The sequence below is a fragment of the Manacus candei genome, unplaced genomic scaffold (genome assembly GCF_025592945.1).
Source record: "Manacus candei isolate 608988 ecotype Guabito, Panama unplaced genomic scaffold, ASM2559294v1 h1tg000024l, whole genome shotgun sequence".
Lineage (NCBI taxonomy): Eukaryota > Metazoa > Chordata > Aves > Passeriformes > Pipridae > Manacus > Manacus candei.
In genome coordinates this window covers 2394747-2416385 of record NW_026138072.1, presented here as the reverse complement: position 1 = coordinate 2416385, position 21639 = coordinate 2394747, and the positions used below count along the sequence as shown (strand labels likewise).

General features: G+C 40.9%; 1 protein-coding gene across 6 annotated transcripts in view; it reads left to right on the top strand.

The window, feature by feature from the left end:
* Window positions 1-13774, top strand: part of DOCK8 (dedicator of cytokinesis 8) — an 89051-nt gene extending 75277 nt beyond the window's left edge. For all 6 annotated transcript variants that reach the window (XM_051788374.1, XM_051788371.1, XM_051788373.1 and 3 more), the window contains 9 exons: window positions 3311-3454; window positions 4302-4433; window positions 6744-6878; window positions 7058-7147; window positions 7652-7888; window positions 8519-8662; window positions 9677-9783; window positions 10646-10813; window positions 11429-13774. In XM_051788374.1, the coding sequence (XP_051644334.1) occupies window positions 3311-3454; window positions 4302-4433; window positions 6744-6878; window positions 7058-7147; window positions 7652-7888; window positions 8519-8662; window positions 9677-9783; window positions 10646-10813; window positions 11429-11492 (1221 nt within the window). In that variant the 3' untranslated portion in view covers window positions 11493-13774. The remainder of the gene's footprint in view (window positions 1-3310; window positions 3455-4301; window positions 4434-6743; window positions 6879-7057; window positions 7148-7651; window positions 7889-8518; window positions 8663-9676; window positions 9784-10645; window positions 10814-11428) is intronic.
* The last annotated feature ends 7865 nt before the right edge of the window (window positions 13775-21639 follow it).

The window sequence follows — 21639 nt, the reverse complement described above, 5'->3', positions numbered from 1 at the left end:
TGAAATGGCTAATTCTAAGGTTGGTGCATTCATCATCCCTTGATATAACTATACCACCTGGGGTTTTTTCCCTTCAAAATAGTAAATGTGAACATGATTGAACCACTTTGCATTTTGCATTTAATTTAGTTTGTTGGGCATTAGTATTTGCAATTTCTCCTTAGCAATTGGGTGATGGACTAGTGTTATTCTTGATTTTCTTCAGTATCAGAATATCTGTTTGTACTCTTTTTATCGGCTAAACTTCCGACCATAGATTTATACTTCTGCCATTTTGCATCCCTTGTCAGTTTTGTATATCTTCTAACTTCCATTCATTACTTCTATTTACTTCTTTTCTCTCTGCTTGTTACATACTATCATTATGTAGATATAAGTAAACTCTGCATTCCCTTCGAAATGTCATTCTGCTCCCAGGCTGCCTTGAGTACTTGTAAACTCAACACATTTGACCAGAATGCAATTCCTCCCTCCATTGCTCCTAAACTATGCAGATTGCCATGAATGGATATGTTTTCAATTATTTTAGCAATCTGAAGTCTATTCTACAAGGCACTAGGAAAGCAAAAATGTAGGAGTTTAAAAGCAGCAAATCAATCTCTCTCATCAAAATCCTTGTGTAAATACGTGTTTGCCAATGGAACAGTTGCCTCATAGGAGAGAGGTAGTAAAATGCCTTAATGACCAGAACCTGATTGCACAAGTCTTCATCTGACAGCATAATTTTGAATTTCAGTTTGCTCAATAACAATAATTAACTATAATAACACTTTGCATTTCTACATAGGCTTTCAAGAAAAGAGCTCCCATTCTTTACAAACAGGTTTGTGTTTTGTAGCACCTGTGAAGTTCTTACTCAGTTGACCTTGTTAAAAGAGAGAAAGACTGCGCAGATTGCCATGGCTTTACCCAGAGTTACAGATCTCTGCCCTAGACTCTTTCTGTGATCATTTCTTCATTTGGCTCAGATATGAAATTAATTAATATCAGTGATATATATTTAGTTGTGGAACTGAGGATGATAATAATGTGTACAAAAATATTATTCTGGATGAGCAGAAGTGTTATCTCCTTTTTACAAATGAGTAAAATAAGGCAGCAAAGGATCAAATCAGTTGACCTAGGTCTTCTGCAGTGAGTCTGTTAGCATTCAGAAAACTGATTATCACTAGACTAACACTTTTCCTTTTGTGCCAGACAAAACTATCCCTCAAAATCAGAATGGAGTCACTTTCAATGAAATTCCCTTTGAGCTTAATTCATGTTTACACTAAATCCCCTTTGCAAGTGATAAAGCAAAATTAGTGAGAATATGAATTGCATATGGAATGGTTTTAAAGTCATTTTATATTACCACAGATAAGTACTTAGTGTGTGTGTGTCTACCTGCTGAGGCAGAGCTAATTAGTCATGGCTCAGCAGTAGCTTAATTGGACTTTGCTGTTTTGGGGATCTAGGTTGCAGGTTACCATGGCCACATTTAACATGGTGATATGGGCTGGGGATCACGGGGTTTTTTGAGTTTACATAAGTGGTTCTTTTTCTTAAAGAAAACTAGGCCTTGTGAAGTCCAAAATAATTGCTGATGAAGTACATGGCAATTTATATATTGCCTTTATTATATAAGGGACATATAAAATTCTTCAATATGAAAGGTAGATCAAGGCTAAAGTTGGTGAGGCATGCCCACTTTGCAAAAGATCACACAAGCACTAGGAGTACATCATGAAGGCTCTCTCCTGCTAGAGTGCCCGGACTGTAAAATGCCTGACATTAGTTAAAGGTGAATAAGGGATAATTGGTGTCTGTGACTTTCTTGTTACTTTCATGAATAAATCATTTCTCTGGACTCTTTTCCATTTGCTACAAAAGGGGGGGGGGGGAAGGGCCACCAGAGATCACATGAAAATTGTCCTTAATGACCACTGTTAAAGAAAGGAAAACCAGAAATTGATCTGCAACATGGGTCGTGAGTTGCCATACGTATGTGAGGCTAAGTCTGGTTGAAGCCACTATCTTCAATGAGACTGGTGGGTAAAAAGTGGCATGGGTGTGCTACATGTGCTGCAGTTTTCCCTCTGGCCAAAATTCAGACATATCCTTAACTCCCGTGAATATTGTCCTGAGGTTTATGCTCAGCCTTCCAGTGGAACTGACAGGATGTGCAGATTAGGCACTGTGATGGCAGCACGGTTGGAGTAAATTTCACCCATGGAGAAATAAATACATCCACAAAACCCAAGGGGGAAGTCCAATGTTGCTAGTGATGTGTGGTGCCAATTCTTTATCTGAATCTGATCAATAGTAACAGCCCTCAGTGCCTCTGCCATTTTATAAAGATGTCTTTAAGGACTTAGCTAGCTAGCCAGCTGGCATCCATCTTGCACTCAGACAGATCGTCATTGCCAGTTTCTGCTGAAGTGAGACACTATGACACTAATATAACTCCTTTTAATTAATAGCAAATCGAAGCTTAGCATTTCTGCTGCTGTTGATAGTTACATATGCCAGTCCCATACTGTATGCACACATATTTTAGTGTTAATGTACATGTACTTCTATGTATTATAAAATTTTTATTGTGGATGCTACCCAGTGTCATTTATTCAAAGGAATCCTGAAGAACAATAGACGTGTTATTCCATGTTTTAGAATCCTGAAACAGTGACTGACACTGTGTACTTCATTTAGTTCTATTTAAATGCATGATAACTTTAACAAGAAACCAAGTAAATTCTGCAGGATCAAAGTGTAATATGGCAGAGGATGAAAAAAGAAGCAGCATTCAGTTATTGGAGATTTTAGAGCAATATGGTCTGTGTCCTACTTCTCCTCTGCTTGCAAAAGTCTAATCAAAACTTGAAAGCTCAAGTCAAGTAGTAAAGCTAAGTTCAAGCAGGTGGCAGGAGGTCCAGAGTGCAGCTTGGAATTCCCCACCCCCAGGTGCCAGCAGCAGGAAGGGCACATTGGTTGTGACCGCAGAGGCATTGGAGATTGAGCTCACTGTAGCTCCATGGAAATCCAGCCACCAGAGGAGAGCCAGTTTGAGACCCACAGGAGCCTGCCTTTTAAACCTTAGACAAGAAAGAAAATTCATGATTCTTGTAGCAAAACTCATGATCTGCCATTTATAGAGATTTATGATGTTATATTCAATTCTAAAAGGAATTTAACTGTGTGTCCCCTGACTGCACTTGTATAACCTCATTCTTCTTCCTATCATGTAAATATGTTGAAACTGTTTCTGCCTCGATCTTTATAATATACTGTTGATCTAGGTTTCTGATTTCTGTGCTCTGTTGTATTTTAGAACATTTCAACCAATGTACTGGAGGAATCTGCTGTTTCAGATGATGTTTTGTCTCCAGATGAAGATGGCATATGTTCTGGAAGGTATTTCTCAGAAAGCGGACTGGTAGGGCTGCTGGAACAAGCTGCAGAGCTCTTCAGCACGGTGAGTGAGGGCCAAAATCACCAGGAGGGGATAGTGGACTACTTGGGCCACATCCATATTTTCTTGTGCATGAGGAAACAAAGTCTTACTGCTAAACCAAGTGCTACAGATCTGCCACACTCCAGATAACAAGAGGCCACATTTTATAGCCATCCCAGTCCTGCTTCAGTCAGATCAATGAAGCTAGGCTTTTCAGGTAGCCTAGTTTAGCCATATATCTACCTCTGCTGTGCATACTACAGGCAGCATCAAGAGAAAGTGGTTGTCTCATGCATGAACAAAGCTTTTTGATTAATATTTTCATGGGATAGTATATTTAAGAAAAAATCTTGCTTAAACTATAATTTTTACAAAGCATGTGAGAGTTACTCCTATGTTTTTGCACAGCATGCAACCACCAGTCTCATAGTTTCCACTTAAAGAGTCATGATATTAATACTGAAGTAGCTCAACATTTTAACATTGTGCTAAAGAAGATGTGTGATTTAGCACCTCTCAAGATATCAGTTGGGCTCCTTTTGTCCGGACACAGCTCTGGTTGGCCTGCATTTCTAACTCTTCTAATCCTGAAGTAGAAACCATGTGCATTAGACAGGAGTTTAGGCTTGAGAGCCCAACAGATCAGAAATCCCAAATACATCCATATGGTTGTTTGCTATTCAAAACTACCCATTTACTATTACTAGTTTTTAGAAAGCTAAAACAAGCAACATAGCAGATTAACAGATGAGTCCCATAAATTCTCTTTTCAGACAAGGCATTAATGAAGATGTAATTTCTTTTCAGAGTGCATGGGGACTAATTTCTTTTCTTCTTTTCTTTTTTTCCTTTTTTATTTTCTCCCAAGGGAGGATTGTATGAAACTGTGAATGAGGTGTACAAAATCGTCATTCCCATACTGGAGGCACATCGAGACTTCAGGAAACTTACCTTGACTCACAGCAAGCTACAGAAGGCCTTTGACAGCATAATTAATAAGGTACCTGTGAGGCAAAGCACTGCTAGCAAGACACATTGCTGGGTCACACTGTTTGTTTAAGACTGGTGTTAATAAAACTGTGAACCCATATGTATTGGGTTTGTGTTGGCAGCTTTTGGTAGTGGAGGGGAAGGGTTACAGGGATGGCTTTTATTAGAAGCTGCTAGAAGCTTTCCCGGTGTCCAGCAAAGCCAATGCCAGCCGGCTCCATGATGAACCTGCTGCTGGCCAAGGCCGAGCCCATCAGAGAAGGTAGTAGCACCTCTGTGACAATATAATTAAGAAGGGAAAACAAGTTATTGAAGAGATGTAATTGCATTCAGAGGAGAAAGCAGTGAAAATATGTGAGAGGAACAACTGTGCAGACACCAAGGTCAGAGGAGATGGAAAAGGGAGGAGATGCTCCAGGCACTGGAGCTGAGATTCCCCTGCAGCCCATGGTGAAGACCATGGTGAGGCAGCTGCCCCCCTTCAGTCCATGAAGGTCAGTGGGAGTGCAGAGATCCACCTGCTGCCCATGCAGGACCCCACGTGGGAGCAGGTGGATGCCTGAAAGAGGATGTGATGCTGTGGGAAACTGTCATGGTTTGAGATAGCCCCAAAATCCAATTCCCTAGCTCCATTCCCCCCTCCCACATCTCAACCTAATGTGAGATGGGTTTTTCCAGACAAAACACACCAGACTCAAAGTGGGGGAAAAGGGAATATATTACAATGACTGTACAAATAAATACCATATCACATTATACACACGATTACAACTATCTCTACCATGACATATCATATGTATCTACACTGATCAGATCTCTTCTCCCCTCCAAATAAAAGTCCAGGAGGGAAAGAAGGGCAGATCCCTTTCAGTCTTTGAACAGCAGTATCTTCTGAGGCAGCAGTCTGTCTGTCTTCTCCACATGCAGCAGCTGATAGCTGGATCTCTGCCAGCATCCACGAGGGAGGTATTCAAGCCTCTCTCGGCCCCATCGCCTCCAACCGAGGGGTCTTCCGTGGGCTTCGTAACCCCAGACAAGGTCGTATCACCACGTCATATCACGAAGACACAGGGGGGTCTTCGTGACGGTCTGGTATCTCCAGGAGACTCAGCTCCTTGCAGGGCCTCTGTGCCCTGTCTCTCAGGCTGCCACCATGGCAGCAGTGCAAGGGGGGGAGCCAAGGTCAACTCCCCCCGCATTCCTCTGGCCGTCCTGGTCCAGCTCCAGGACGCTCTGAGCTTCTCAGCTCCTCTCTCTCTCTGGTGCTGCATGTCTAAAACTCTTCTCCTAAATAGGAGTCCATGTCCCTCTTCTCCAAGAGGGGTCTCAAGGGAGTTTTACGGGATCTGGTACAGTCTTACCCCCAGAACTCTGTCTCTCAGCTGCTGGCTCTCTTTCTCCTCGGCTCTCTTTCCAGGAGTCCTTTCTGCGGTGCTCCATGTTGGTTCTGCTGCTCCCCTGGTTCAGGTTCTTATCTCCTGGCTCTCTGCCACCGTATCTCTGGTCAGTGCTGGCTGCTGCTCTGTGCCCATGGAGAAAACATCTCCCGGCATAACTACAGGCACCTAGCCCAGCTTTATGCTGTTCCAGGTCCCTGCAGCCCCCCCCAGCCAGGGGCTGGGAGGGCCCAGAGGGCCCAAGGGGCTCAGAGCCCCTTCCTCGTGGCTCTACAACATGGCCACCTCTCCTCAACAACCAAACTACAACTCCTCTCTTCCGGTGAGCTTGTGATATGTTTACATTTCTGCAGGAGCGCCCATTGGGCAGAACTTCAAAACTTCCAGGGGTTTCCACCCCTTGGGGTCTACCACTTAATTTAGCCTCTGGGGGAAAACAAGATTCAAACCACGACAGAAACCCACACTGGAGCAGGCTCCTGGCAGGGACCTGCAGGCCCATGGAGAGAGGAGCCCATGCTGGAGCAGGTTTCCTTGTAGGACTTGTGACCGTGTCAAGGACTCACTCAGGAGCTGACTGTGCCTGAAGGACTGCACCCCCTGGAAAGGGACCCATGTTGGAGCAGTCATGTAGAGAACTATGGGAAGTCATGTAGCCTATTGGAAGGACTAGCGCTGGGGAAGTTTGTGGAGAACTGTCTCCCATGGGAGAGACAGCACAGTGCTGTGATGTAATGGTTTGTGATCTCTGTGCTTCTAATCCATCTGCACTGTTGATATATAGAAGTGGCTTTGAAATGGGGAAAATGTAGGACTAGTGGGGTTTTTTATACATCAATTGGGAAAAAAATGGCATCCAAATACTATGACATTCACATAAAAAAAAATCAGTTGTAAATTTCCTCTTTCTTTTTAATAATTAGGGTCAAAAACGAATGTTTGGAACTTACTTCCGTGTTGGTTTCTATGGATCCAAATTTGGGGACTTGGATGAACAGGAATTTGTTTATAAGGAGCCTGCAATTACCAAGCTTCCTGAGATTTCTCACAGATTAGAGGTAAAGATAAAAACATTATGTTAAGATGGTCTCAAATGTTATGTTATACTTTCCAATGAACCCACACACTCCTAATAGTATTATTGCTATATAATCAGTAACTAACTGATTTGTATCATAAGATACAATAAAAACATTCTAAATAAAAACATTTTGGGATAATTCTGTTCCCTTTCCAGGGATTTTATGGCCAGTGTTTTGGGGAGGATGCTGTGGAAGTGATTAAGGACTCTGCTCCTGTCGACAGAAGAAAGCTGGATCCCAATAAGGTAGGGAAAGTACTACCAAGAGTGTTGAGTGCTTTGTCACAGAAGAGAAAGGAAGAGAAGGGCCCCCCTTGCAACTTTTATGCTTAAACATTAAGGCACCAAAAAACAAAACAAAACAAAACAAAACAAAACAAAACAAAACAAACAAACAAACAAAAAAACCAAAAAAAAACCAAAAAAAACCCAACCAAACCTGACAATATCTCTGTGCCCAGGAGTGTTAAAGCCTCTGTGACAGGCTTTGTTTGGTAGCTTATCACAGAGTATGAAAATTAGAAGATCTGATCTCTGGTCTCTGCTCTGGTCCTGATCCAGGTTAAGCTGTACCCTCCTAGATGCAAGTTTCATCAACTCTGAATACGAGAAGGATCCCTGAAGGATTTGCAGCTCTGTGGTCTTCCAGACCATCCTTAGCCAATGCGAACTACAGGATATTTCATGTGCCATTCCTTTTACACTCCTTGAGCTGTAAAGTAGTGTAATGGTTCTTCCCTCTTTTCATAGGCATACATACAAATTACTTTTGTGGAGCCATATTTTGATGAGTACGAGATGAAGGACAGAGTTACCTATTTTGAGAAGAACTTCAACATCTGTCGCTTCATGTACACTACGCCTTTCACCAAGGATGGGCGTCCCCGAGGAGAGCTTAGTGAGCAGTACAAGAGGAACACCATCCTAACCACAATGCATGCTTTCCCCTACATCAAAACTAGAATCAATGTCCTTGAAAGAGAAGAGGTAATTGGGTTTTGAAGACAAGATCTAATTTCTCAGGGGCTGAATGAGTCTCTGGGTAGGAAGACTTTCAAATTCTATGCTTGGCAGAAAAAAAAAGAATGCTGAATTTCTCAGATGTTGCTCTCATAAACAGGAGTGTTACAGAAAGGTAGAAAAATGCAAAATAGATACTTACTATGGAGAAGAAAGGATAGTAATTGTACATTCTTCTTCTGGCCTCCTAGTTGTAATGCTGCGTAGGAGGACGAGTGGAGTTCTGTTTATAGCTGATAAAGTAGAATTAGCTAGAAGTACAGTCAGAGAACTAGATTGGGATCAGAGCTGGTTTAGAGATGGGAAGCTTTATGCTGTAGAAAGGGCAATTTCAGACATGAAGTCAGCAGAATAATAATGAATTTATGCAAACAGGGAGTCTGATTCACACCCTATTATTGCAAATGATAAGATGGGAAAGAGCTTTGGATCAGATGCAGATATCTTCCAAGATGACATTTAGATCGAACAGTCTTCCTGGGTTTTGCAACTATTGCTTTTGACATGGAAGAATGATAGTGATATTGTCAGATTTAGAACAAGTCAACTGCATGCATGATTAAGGTAATGAAGCATCTTTTCTTCCATTTCCATTAGCTTGTTTTAACCCCAATTGAAGTTGCCATTGAAGATATGCGTAAAAAAACACAGGAACTAACTGCAGCCACCAACCAAGAACCACCAGATGCCAAAATGCTCCAGATGGTTTTGCAGGGCTCAGTTGGAGCCACTGTAAACCAGGTAAGGGATCCAGATAAGCCAGATGAAGAGCTTCTGCGTACTTCTCTCATTGTTTCTTTTTTGTTGTTATCTCTTGCACTGGAAGAAGTACATCTAGTCAGATACGTTTAGTCACAATGTGCATTTGAACTTCAGCCCTTGATATTTAGTCGTTGTATATTGTTCATTAGGTATGCTTTTGGTGAAAGTGCTTGTGGAAACGCTGCCTTGATTGTAGACGCTCACAGAAGCCTTGCGAATGCAACCAAGTATTTTCCATTTCTAACACTCTAGCCATCTCAGCCATTTTGTTCACTCCAGAGATATCCTTGGGCAATGGGAATAATAGTAACAATTCTGCCGTGGGACCACTGCAAACTCAGTTTTACAGAAGTTAAGTCAATAAATGAAGTCAAGACCTGAATGCCCAAAAAGAAAGCTGAGATGCAATAACTATAACTTAAATATACATGCTAACAAAAAACCCCAGGCAATTAAAATTTTTTTAATGAAAGCATGGAGACATAACTGAGCAAAAACTTGGTATTATGCACAATTTCACAAAGCTTGGTTTCTTTGCTAAAATCCTAAATACTCTCAATTTCTCCAGATTCTTCATCAACCAAAGTGTCTGAAATAACACGTTGCTATAAGCTTTGGAAAGAGTGGTCCTTTTCTGTGCTGGGCTTATTTAACTCCCTTGAGATCTTGTAATACCACACATAGGAGCTGTGTTTCTCTAACCTAACCGGGTTTGTCAGTATCCCAGCTCTTCTCTGTTGAGTAGGATTTTCTGTTCCCTTTGTTGTGGGGCTGGAGGAGAAATAAAAACAGGAGAGGATAAGATGTGATGGGCAAAAACTCTGCTTGCAAAAGGAAATATCGGGGGTAAGGGAGCAAAAACCTGTTATGGTAACTATGCATGGGATTTTTTTCTTTCATAATCCCACTCATGAAATAACAAACAGCTTGAACAACGTGTGGTCTGTTTTCAGTCTAAGTGTTTTTAACATTTTCCTGTGTTATTCCTATAAGGGACCGCTAGAGGTAGCACAAGTGTTCCTGGCCGAAATTCCAGCAGACCCCAAACTTTATCGACATCACAACAAGCTGAGGTTGTGTTTCAAAGAGTTTATAATGAGGTCAGTAAAACAAAATTGAAATGCTGAATTGCATCAATAAAGTCAATAATAGCAATAATTCAACGATAATATAACTAGTTATTAATTATACATGTTAGCATCATGAATTCTGGCATCTCACACTTTAGACACTTGGGCCAGACTTGTTATCTTCTGCTTCGTGTCAAATGCTTAGGTAGGCATTGCATCCCAAATGGGAGAAAAATTGAACACTCCGAACAAATAATGTATAAATTAAGATGTTCCATTTGTTTTATCTTTTGACATTTTTACAGAAATCAAGCATTTCAGACTACACCCTTGATTTTACTTTCAATGAAGTGACATTTAGAAGCTATAAAGAAAGGTGTTCATAAGAAAACATTTGACCCTATCTGTCAAACCTACACAGTGGTAGTGGCAGACATATATGTCCTTTGCTTCAGATATGCTGGTAAATCTTAACAAGCATACTCTTATACCAAAGTACTCCTCTCCTTAGTCCAAACAAAGCATAATTGCTGAAGCATAAGCTTGAGTTAAATAATGCAACAGATACAGCTTCTGCTTTCTGCTGTTGTCACTGCATCTGTTTATGCTAAGTAAGCAGCTAGCTCAGTATTCTGCAGTCATTGTATTTGTTTTTACTAGGTCTGTCATGTTTTTCTGATGTTTAAAAAATATAATCTCAATTTGTGTACTTGGAAAAGACAGAGGTTTCTTATTAATTCATTATCACTTTGGTCTTAACAAGTTACCAGAGGAGTGCCTAGATCAAAAGACCTGTATCCTTGTCCGTTCAAAATACCTAATACAAAGTGAATGAGTTTAACAAAAGTAGAGATGATACATGACATTCCTTTCTGATTTTTCTTTTGCCTAGGTGTGGTGAAGCAGTGGAGAAAAATAAGCAACTTATTACTGCTGACCAGCGGGAATATCATCAAGAGCTCAAAAGGAACTATATGAAGCTGAAGGAGAATCTTAGGCCCATGATTGAGAGGAAGATTCCAGAGCTGTACAAACCTGTAGTGAAAGTCCATAGCACAAGGTACAATTAGGGCAGGGTTATCTGTTGTGGGTATACAAAAATATGCTATTTTTTGCAAGGAAGAAAGGGAGTTTCACTATCTGCTGAAACCAGGCCATAATATACACTGCCAACTCCATTCCTGATTAAAGAAATCTGCTGACTTCCACTGGAGCTGATTGTAGTGTTAACTGTGTTTCTCAAGCTGCTCATTCCTGGTGTAGAGGATTTATGTAATTTTAATGCATCATTAGATAAGATTTCCTCCTTACCCTAACGAAAAGATATTGGAAACATTTTGTGATTTCTTCTGCATTTGAAGCTAGAAGTAGATAGAACAGGTATGGCACCATGTGGTATTAGTTAGCATGAACTAAGAATGATCCTTTCATTCCAAGAAAACATAGATCTTTTTAGTCACATGACTGAGACAGAATAGTCTTATGTTCTTATGAATATGTGCTTCTTCACAAAGCCACTGTGCCCAGTGTGGGGTGAGAGGAAAAGAAGGAATGACAACTCTGACCTGCCAGCACATAACATGTTTCAGCTGAAGATTTGTCAGCTAGCTGCTTCTTTTCACAAGGCAGGTATTTCTTGGACTGTTTTTCATGTGCCAACTTTATTTCATTGCAGGGAATCTTTTCGTAACCACAGTTTTAGGAAATACGATGCCCAGACTTCTTCACAAAGCACCTAAGAACCAGCTGCTTTGGCCAAGGAAGAGCTTCATGCTGCAAGCCAGAAGTGATGGAGTATTTTATTCCACATCTGTGAAATCAGAAAACTCTCAAAGGACAGCATGTGCACTTTCTGGACAACATGCAGAAAAGCATTTACACAAGATCACTGAATGAAAACTAGGGGATAATTCCTAATCAAGCACAAAGCATGAGGGCTTGAAACGAAGGGGATGCTTTTTAGATACTTTTGTATATATTGTAAAATAATCACTTACTGCAGAAGGGGTGGACAAGTCATCACTAACTAACAGACGTAGAATTTGGCATGGTTTGGTTGAGGTGAATCCAAATAACATGTCTAAAGAATGACAAGTTGTATGTGTTTGTGGTCCCTTTCCAAGGCAGCATTTATCTATGTGCTTTTGGCAATGCTGCACATGCTGCAAGTTAATCACATGCCTAAATGTTGTCTTAATGAGGATAAACATGGTCCTCTGCTCTGCGTTTGCTGAGTTGACACTTCAGGAAAGAATAATTTCCTCAGTCAGTTTCTGTCACCAGTTTCTATCATGATCCTTAACTGCAGGGAGTTCTGCACAAGTTTTCTCAACCAAAGCTTGAAAAGCAAGAAGTAGTAATAAATAATTCTTATAGATCTTCTAAATTTTTTTTCTAAGTATACAGACTATGCAGTTGGGTTTCCTAATAATCTGTGACATATTTAGCAGAGAAGCTAACATATAATAGTTTAAAAAGAAGATGCTAAGCTATGAGTGATTGTTTTATTATACAATGCTTTTATGTAGATAGCCTTATCCAAAATTAGCTACAGGAGCTCGCAGTGGGGATTTCCTGCAAAGCGCTTAGCTCAGGCTTTACTGCAGCCTAAGAGAAATTAGCACATAATTTATAATACCTAATAGTTAGTATTTTCTGAGCCATAAGCAAACACTTTGCTAAATAACCTTTAGAGCGCTTCTCTGAAGTATGAAAATGTTGTTACAATTTTGCAGATGAGGATGCTGAGAGAGATTAGAACTCATTTAGTGAGGCCATGACAGAGCCACAATTTGTACTGTGACTATGCTTACCACATAATATTTGTATTTTGAAACCAAGTTCCATAAAAGCATCCCTCAATATTACTTCCTCCCATCCATGTTTTCAGTGTTTTGGAAATTATAATTTAATGCTGATTAGAGAAACCAATTCCATTTGCCCAAACACAGAATTTAATGTTAAATTTAATGCTGGAATTTTTTCCTTTATATTTCATTTTAGAAAATGACAGTGAATTTTCTGTGAGCTGATGCCATGTGTTTCTAAAGGCAAGGCCTATTTGCTCTGAAAGTGTAAGGGAGATTGAGGCTGTTGATTTTAGGGGAAACATTTTGACTTTTTACAGTCACCTGCAGCCTTGGCATTTGGTAACAGGAATATTCCAAGCACTTCATTGACATTTGTGTCAGATTTTGAATGTGCTATGTAGAAGATTCACAAGGATGATCAAAAAAGATGAGACATGGAAATAGGCAAAATAAACCGTACTTACATGGCACTTGGAGTGTAAGAAAATAATTTCCCTCCTTATTAACAATAGTATTGTTAAATGCACTAATCAGGAATAAGTACTTTCTGATTTTGAAGTGAACACATCCAAAGTACATAAGCAAATGGTATAAAAAGCTCAGAGCAAAAGACGCCTCCATGGCAGAGTGGCTTCTCTATATTCAAGTTGGTTTGAAACAGCTTTAAATTAAAAAGCTTACTAATTTCCCAAAGTTTTGAAGCTATGAGATGTCTGCCTATCAGAACCTAGCCCTTTATCTATCACTTTTAACAGCCAGTTGAGGAGAAAGGTCAGAATACTGTAATCTATCAACCCCATAGTGCAACCTCATTGTTTACAAGATGCTTATACTTTACAGCCTAATTAACAGAAACCTCAATTAAACAAAATCCCTTGCTGGTGTACAATATACTAGGTAAAAGTAATGAAGTGTTTCCACAAAGTGAAATAACACTCAAGATAGTATGAATACTGAAGCACTCTTCACTCACATTTTACAAGCTGAGCACCCCTCAGTCAGTTGGCCAGTCTCACTCTCAGTTTGTATTTCATGTTGTCCATTCTACAAATGGAATATGGCTTGTATATTTCTTTCAAAAGCTGAATTATGTCAAATGTAAATTTTCTACCTTATGATACTCATTTTGCAATAAAGTGACTGTTACACAGGATATTCAGAAGTTCCTTTGTGTTGCACCTTATACCTCAACAGAACACAGCTAGAAAGAAAATTTCAGTAGGAACAATCTTTTCTTGTAGAAGCACCATTTTGCAAAAAATACAAAAATCTGGGCAGAGAACGTGTTGGTCGGTCTTTAGGATAAATTGTGTCTATTGCAGCAATGACAGGTAACAAGTTGCTTCCTAACTGTTTTTTCATCCAGTGTTCATGAAAAATGTCAGTGGGACACTCAGTGATAGGAGAGCCCTCCTTTCTTCTTCTGGTCTGTAGCTGTAGAGCAGAAACATTCCTGATTCCTGAATTCAGTGTCTGGGTGATTCAAGACTAGGTAGAGTTTTGTCCACACTAGGTCCAGGGCTAAACTGCTGAGGCTGTCTTAGGGAACCAGCAGGTGAGGCACAGAATTACACCATCCTGGCCTAGACATGCCCAGAGCTCACCACAGCTCTTACTCCTTGCATTTAGCATCAGCAAGCACCAGTTTTAGGGAGCATGGTGCTGGTTATGGGGCAGGAATCCTCTGGCTTAGCATGGGTGCCTCTCTGTTGACCACGCCAGCCATGCCCCATCCTCCTGCAGTGCACAGGGGCAAGCAGTGACCAGCAGTGAAAACCGGTGTTATTATCACTCAAAACTGGTAGGTCTGGGTTACATGTCCGCTTCCTGGAAGCTGAATGCTTTCTTATTTGGCTTCTCACCAGCTGTGAAGGTTTGGAAAAGTGAAAGCAGACATTTAAACTTTTTTTGTTTTTCTTTTCCTTTTTGTCTGTTTGAAGTATCGTCTCAAATATTTCATGTAAGGGAATTAAAGCTTAGCAGAGAGCCTGCCACAGAGCCAGCTAGGGATTTTTTAGGTGCTACAATCTCTCAAAGCAATGCTTGTTATGAAAAGGAAGCACACAATAATAGTGTTTTACTGGAGTTTACTGCACTACAGTGCTGATGCCTTCTGGTAGAGAGATACACATACAAAGAGTGTTCATAGGGTGTTGCCCCTAGGACTGAATTTGGGAGTGGGGCAACTCAGGGAGTAGCTTGGCTGACTATGTTTTAACTGTCTTTTAAACCCGTCAAACAGAATGCTTAAAAAATAATCAACAGGTCTTGAATAAGTCATCTCAGGTTGGGTAATGCTCCAGTCTAATCAGTGCACTGAAAGGAGAAGGGCGCCTGTGAAAAAAGTTGTTTATGATTACACAAATAAAGGTAATACACTCTCACAGTAGAACCCAGTTAGTGTTTGGGAAGGTTACAGTGAATTCTGGCATTTATTGAGCACTTGACATAGTGAATTGAATATGTTTCTGTGACTCTTCATGTTCTTAGTGAGGTTTAAATGACTCATTTCTCATTCAAAACCAGACTGTTTGCGCCAAGTGTTCAAGAATCAAAAAAGTAACCTTGAAGAAGTTTTTTACAAAGTCATCACTCAGTAATGCTCAGTAAAAAATCCTGAAAACCTCAAACTGTTTAGCTGATCAAAACAAGCAAACTAAACCTCCAAAGATCCCCAATAGTAATTTTTCTAGGAAAGCTTTGAAAGTTGTACCATTTTGTTCTGCTTCTCTGTTCTAAGCAATCTGCTGCTTTGCACCCTTCAAAACAAAATCATCCCTTTAGAAAAAAAAAAAGGAAAGTTGAATTCTACTTTTATTTTTCTTTAAATTCCCCTTTACGAACTTAGAAGATACCTAAATCATTATACAGCATTTTTTTATGCTATAAAATTGATTTAATATTTCTGTGTATCTCTGGATCTAATACTTCTTTTAGAACCATGTCTTTTTACAGGAATAAGGTTTTTCCGTATCAACTTCTATTAATGGAATATTTCTAAACATGCACTGGATGCCTACTACTCATGAAATCCAAATTACAAAGAAAGTTAAGCCCTAATAATCAGAGGGACAAGGTATTTCAGCTGGATGAAAGGAGGACTATGTCTTGTGTATTTAACAGACACTTGCAAAACAACTGGAAGGGAAGATTTTCTATCACACATTTCCAGCTTTCCCAAATGTGAACATCTGTGGAAATTTCTGTTTGCCTATGAGAGCTCAGTGGGGAAAAAAAAAAAAAAAAGGAAAAAAAAAAAGAAAAAGCAAGCTTAGCATTGCTGATAAATCTAGTATTTGAAAGTGACACAAAGCTATCTTAAAACCTCAAGCAAACAAGTTCTTTTGGACTTAATGACAAAAGGAAGTAGGCACAAAACCATATCCTTTACTTTGTTTGCAGCTCAACTTTTAGGGAGAAGAACCCCTTCTCAGGTATCAAAGTAAGGTTGGAAATGCTCCCAAAGGAGTGTGTTCCTTCTCGAGTTAAGGTATAAAATCCTGGACTTAAACCTAAATCCTTGGGATGGCATTTTTCCCAGTGGGGGAAGGGGAAGGGGAAAGGAAAGGGAAGAGGCTGCCAGCAAGAACAGCTTTACAAAAATTAAGTCCACAGTGCTTAACTCAGAGGCTGGAGATTTCTTGGCAGCCTAGAAAGATGGCATTTTCACTGTACTTCAGCCAGCCAGCTTTTAACATTGTGAGAATAACATTAAATCAGTAGTGTCTAAAAGATTTCAAAGAGGTTGGTTTAGGTAAGAGGCTTCAACAACTTAAACTAGGAAGAACAAAACTCTTGTAATCTGTGGCAGGTTAACCACTATTAAAGTCAGTCCTCCATGACCACGTAGAAAGGATTGCTCAGCTCAGGTTGTAGGGAAACCCAGTTGCCTCAAGGCCTGCTGCAGCCTAGGGCAAAGGCTGCAGCTGAGTGAAAGAAATCCATCCATAAAGAAATTAATAACCAATTAGAGAGCAAAATATCAAAAACCCAACACACTGATGGGAACAAAAGAAGTAGTACTTTAATTCTATGGAAATGGAATTAAAGGCAGGATAAGTGCTGAATGCATCTTACTTTCTAGACCATGTGGGGCACTTAGCACCAAACCAAGGACTGTTGTGCTTTAATGAAAGCTATCAGGCAAAAAGTAATCACAAAAGAGCTAAATAAAGAAATAAATACAATAGAGAAAACTCTGTTTTCCTAATAAAAATATTTTTAGCTTTTGTGGATTTGGTGGGTTTGGGGGTTTTTCTGGTCTTATGTTTTTAATGCTGACTGCCTGGATTTTGCGAGTTTCCACCAAGAACTGGCAAAGTGCAAAAGCAACAAACAAAAGGCACACTGTACCTTCCCTTTGCTCCTTTGAAGGAAGCAGACTAAGCATTGGGATTGTTGCTTCCAGTGCAAGATCCAGTCTGTCTAGGAGCAGTGGCATGGCCCTGCAAGTCTCCTGCAGTAACAGATGCCAAGAGTGACTACTTGTTCCATGTCCTATGTGCAAAAGGGATGCTATTGATGGAAATACAGTCATAGACAGGCATAGTTTGAGGAAACAGAGGGCAAAGGCAGCATGTCCTGTTATTCCCACTAGTTTTGGTTCACTGATAATTTTATGTATTACTAATTAGTGGTGGATGCACCCAAATGTACCCACCAGTGGTTTTGCAGTTACTGAGATCCTTACAAGCCAGGTACAATCACTGGGGTACTGGCCCTGCAGCACCAGCTGTGTTTCACTGATAGAGGAAATCTTCCTAGAAAGGCCATCTGAGCCTTCCTACAATGCTGATCATTCCCACAGCCTGGTAAGGAAAAGCATTTAACATAAGGAAAAGCATTTAACATCAGGTACTCATGGCTGCAAAACTGGAGCTTGTTTAATCCTCTGTTTAACTTCAGCAGTTCACTTTCAAACAGTTCCCATCCCTGCTCTCCATGACACTGCTGTAACTCACCCCCTGCCCAAGATCCCTTTACTGGACTTCTGTGAGCGTACATGTGGTTGGGTAGGACAGTCCAGTGTAGGAGGGAGCATCCACGGGAATGGTGGTGTGGCTCACAAGTCTGCGGGCTTGGCTGCAGGAGAGCACTGTGGGGACTGCGCAGAAGAGCCAGGACATGCCACTACATGCTACTGAGGGGGCTGCTCCATGCCTCTGCTGGAAGGAGGGTGGAGAACTTCCCAAACGCAAAAAATGCTTTGGGGATTAACTCATTTTTTTGAATCCTCAGCAGTGCTCTGCATTAGTAAAGTACCAAAGTGCGCTTCCTGCATCCAGAGAGGAGAATTGCACACCACTGTGTTTGAAACGGGGACTCTTCATGTGTTCCAGGGTGGTCTGAAACAGGGAGGGAATGCCTGAAACAGTGAGAAAACCTGTATCCATACAACTGCCAGGTCCCAGATAAGCCATCTGGCTACCAAAAATAAAGTGATGAGTTAGCTTAATGGAGGAATCCGCACATTGTCAGAAGGTACATTTGAAGACTGAAGGCTTACACTGATAGTCATGAGTTTGCTGAAACACAAATGTATTGTTACTAGACCAGGCATGTTGTACCCCTACTGGTGCAGAGCCAGTATTGGATGCTTCAGGATGAAGAATTTCTGTGAGTTATGAGAGCAGATCTAAATTCACATCCAGCGCTATAAATCACAGATTAATCAGTATGGCATACATTTTAAGAACATCTCAAACTGTCACCAGTCTCTGCAAAGCAGCTTCACACTGATGTCTATGAAACATGAACAAAGGATCTGTTCTCTTCTTCAGCTTGATCTCTAGTCAAGGCAAGACCTTTAGTGTTCAGAGTCATCCCCAAAGGATGACTTTGGGGCCTTAGTTGTTAAGTCAGTCATCAGGTAAGAAAAACAGAAGATATCTCCACCACCCTTCTAAAAAAATGCCCAAATACATCAAGGTTTTTTCACTTTTACAGGCCCTCGATATCCCAATCTCATTTTTTTAAAACTGATACCATGCCTTTAAGTTTAAATCCTCTAGTGAATTTGGAACTAGAAAGAAGGTTGAGAAACCCCATTCAAAGACCAGAATTGGCTAATGAATTTGATGAAATCAAAATACCATTACAGGAATAAAGTCATCATTTGTACAAAGTAAATAAATCTGCCTGTGCATAAGAGCAGTCCTTGCTCACCCAGTTCTGGCACAGAGCACATTTTAATTTGAGAATTTGCAGTGTACGAAGATAGAAAACTCCAAATATCTCATGTGTAAAATGCAAGGGTCCTCCAAAATGTCCTTCTGATGTGGACATCTCCTGATGTGGAGCCAGCATGAGGGAGGAACTCCTCAAACGACCCATGCATCAGGGAAAAAAAGGCTGGGGTCATTAGTTTCCCAATTCTGCCATTCCTTGGTGTGAACATGTACAAATTTATGATCATGCTAACTGAGTCTAACTTTGGGAGTTAATTTTACAAATTCCTTGCTCCAACAAGAAATTGCCAAGGCTTTTTCTTTCCTACTTTCTTCCTGTAGTTGTTGCTTTTGCCTTTTACTATGGGTCTCAAGTTTGCTGTCAGGGTGCTGTGAAGTATTTTCTGCTTGCCCTGGTATGTAAGACAGGTGTCCTGTGAACTCAGTCAAGCCAACTCTGCCTCTCATGAGCTGGCATGTGGACCTGCTCAACTCTCCTAGCACAGGCATCCAAATAGACTTTTAATGAGAACTTTAGCATGATTTCCCAATGTACTTCAAGACCCCAGTTGCTGTATGCACATACCCATTAAGGAAATTAATCTCTCCGACAACTCATGATAGACATTAAGTCCCAGTAAAGCTTTTTGCAGAGACTAAGCTTGGTAATACAACTTCATTACAGGCTGATACAACTACATTAAACTGCAGTGGCCTCTTCACCCTGCTCAAAAATAAAGGTCTGGAAGCTCTGGAGAATCAACCATACTTTACAATATTTCAGGGATGAAAGTTTGATAAAATCTAGAAAGCAAAGTTGTGGCAACTTTTCCTCTATCTTATTAGAGGTGGTCATACCAGGAGGAATGTATTTTGACACTGGTCCTTTGAAGATAAGGGGAAAGGCAAGTGCTACATTGCACCTAGTAAATAATTTCTGGAGTTACATTCCTGTGCATTCATGCACAATCAAGAACACTGTTGTGCCTCAAATATCCATAGGCCTAATGGTGAAATCCAAGACAATGTGTGGCAAACAGCAACGCATACCCTCTAGCACTGAAAACTCCAATGATGGAAATTCAGGAGCACTGCTGTATTCTTTCATTTCACTGTGGACTGTCAGGGAAGCATATGGTACTGTTTCCCTGCTGCCACCGATGTGAGCCCTGAACCAGGGCAGAAAAAATGCCTTGCCTTCTTTTGTGTTTGTGTAACATCCCTCCTTTGCAGATGGGGCTCAGAAACCAGCCATGCAGTGTGAATTGTCACTAGTGTGCTGTGCTGAGACAGGAGAGTCAGAGTGTACACCTACTGAAACTGCTCCATCCCTAAAAGCAAGTCAGAACAGCAGGTGTAGAGAGAAAGAAAAAGCTGGGCTTTTACAGACTTGCCAGAGGAGAAGATTACTGTGCTTTCTCAGCTGCCATGCCCACTGTGTGGGGTCATTCACACCAGTGCAATGTATTACTCCTGCTTTTCACTATGGTGTGCAGAATATTCAGGTCCAGTACTTTTAAAATTGAGTTTTACTTAATTCCTAAGGTTCCTACTCAGCTTTGGCATTGGCAGCTGCTTGGCAAAGATCAGCACTTCAAAATGTCCTTCAGAGGTCGAGGTGCAAAGCCCCTGATAGGGAACACTGCCAGCAGCACAGCCTTGCCCTGCTCAGCCCCTCTCTGTGTCAGACACCACAAAGGCAGGGAGGATTTGTGGGGGCAAGGACAAGGGTCACAAGGACTTTATTAAAGTCTTGTCAGGCTCAGGCAGGTGCTGTGAACACCACTTCCTACATGCCAAAGCTTCTTTTTGTGTAAAAAAATACTGCTTTTTTCAGGTTTTTTTTTCTAGAATGGACAAAATAAGGCACAGGAAAGCATTATCATTTCCTATGGAATGAACATTTCAAATTTTGTTTTGTTTGGCAAAACCAGAATGGTTCTTGTTATAAAATTTTAATAGGATTGATTTGGTTACAGGCAGGGCTGTTTCCACTACCTCAACAAATCAAGTGAAGTTTGCTGCAGCTTCAAGGGCTTCCCTGGAACTGTGGGCCTTGTAGGACTGACAGCATCTCAGATTTTCTGAATGTTGTGGACGGGTGGGAGAAGGGAACATTATACAACATGTGAGTTAGCCTGATGAGTAGCTGCTTGGTGGGGAGCCATAGACATATATCCCAGTTCATGGAAGACCTAAGGCAACTCATCTAAGATAACTGTGGCCACTCATGCTCCTGTATGGTGGCAGCAATGCAAAAAATTGCTGTCAAATACAGCAGCAGAGGGAATATCTAATCCCTCTCCTTCCCACTCTTCCAAAAAGGCCACGGGCCACAGCTGGGAGCAGCCTGCCTCTAAATTTATCCCCCAGGTCACATGCACTCAGGTGCACTTCCAGAATGCTGATGTGATTGACCTTCATGTTCCAGCAGCCCAGTAGCTCCTGAGTAAGCTGTGTGGGATGTCCAGCACAAAACAGTTTTCAGGCATGGTAAGTGTTAAAACCCAGAGGGATGGGGCCTGAGAGTCCATGGGAACTCCGTTCTGCCTAAGCCTCTGCTCAATGCACAGCAGAAGGGTGGGATGACTTAAGTCTTGTATTTAATATATGTGCTATATGTGCAGAGGGTTTATCTGTATTGTGGCAACCTGAAATCTCACTGAAAACTCTGCCAAAGCATACACGATATTTATCTGGACCAGATCCAGATCATAGAAAAATGCAACATGTTATCTCTCTTCAAAGTATTACCTTTACTTACTTCTAGACGTGCCACTTATCATTTTCTACTCACAGAGACAGGGCATCTGGCTTTTTGAAGGAAATACATGGGTTTGGGTTTTTTGGGGGTGGTAAGAGCTGTTTTTTTCTGAATGGTTAATAGTCCAGACTTCCTACTTGCCAGA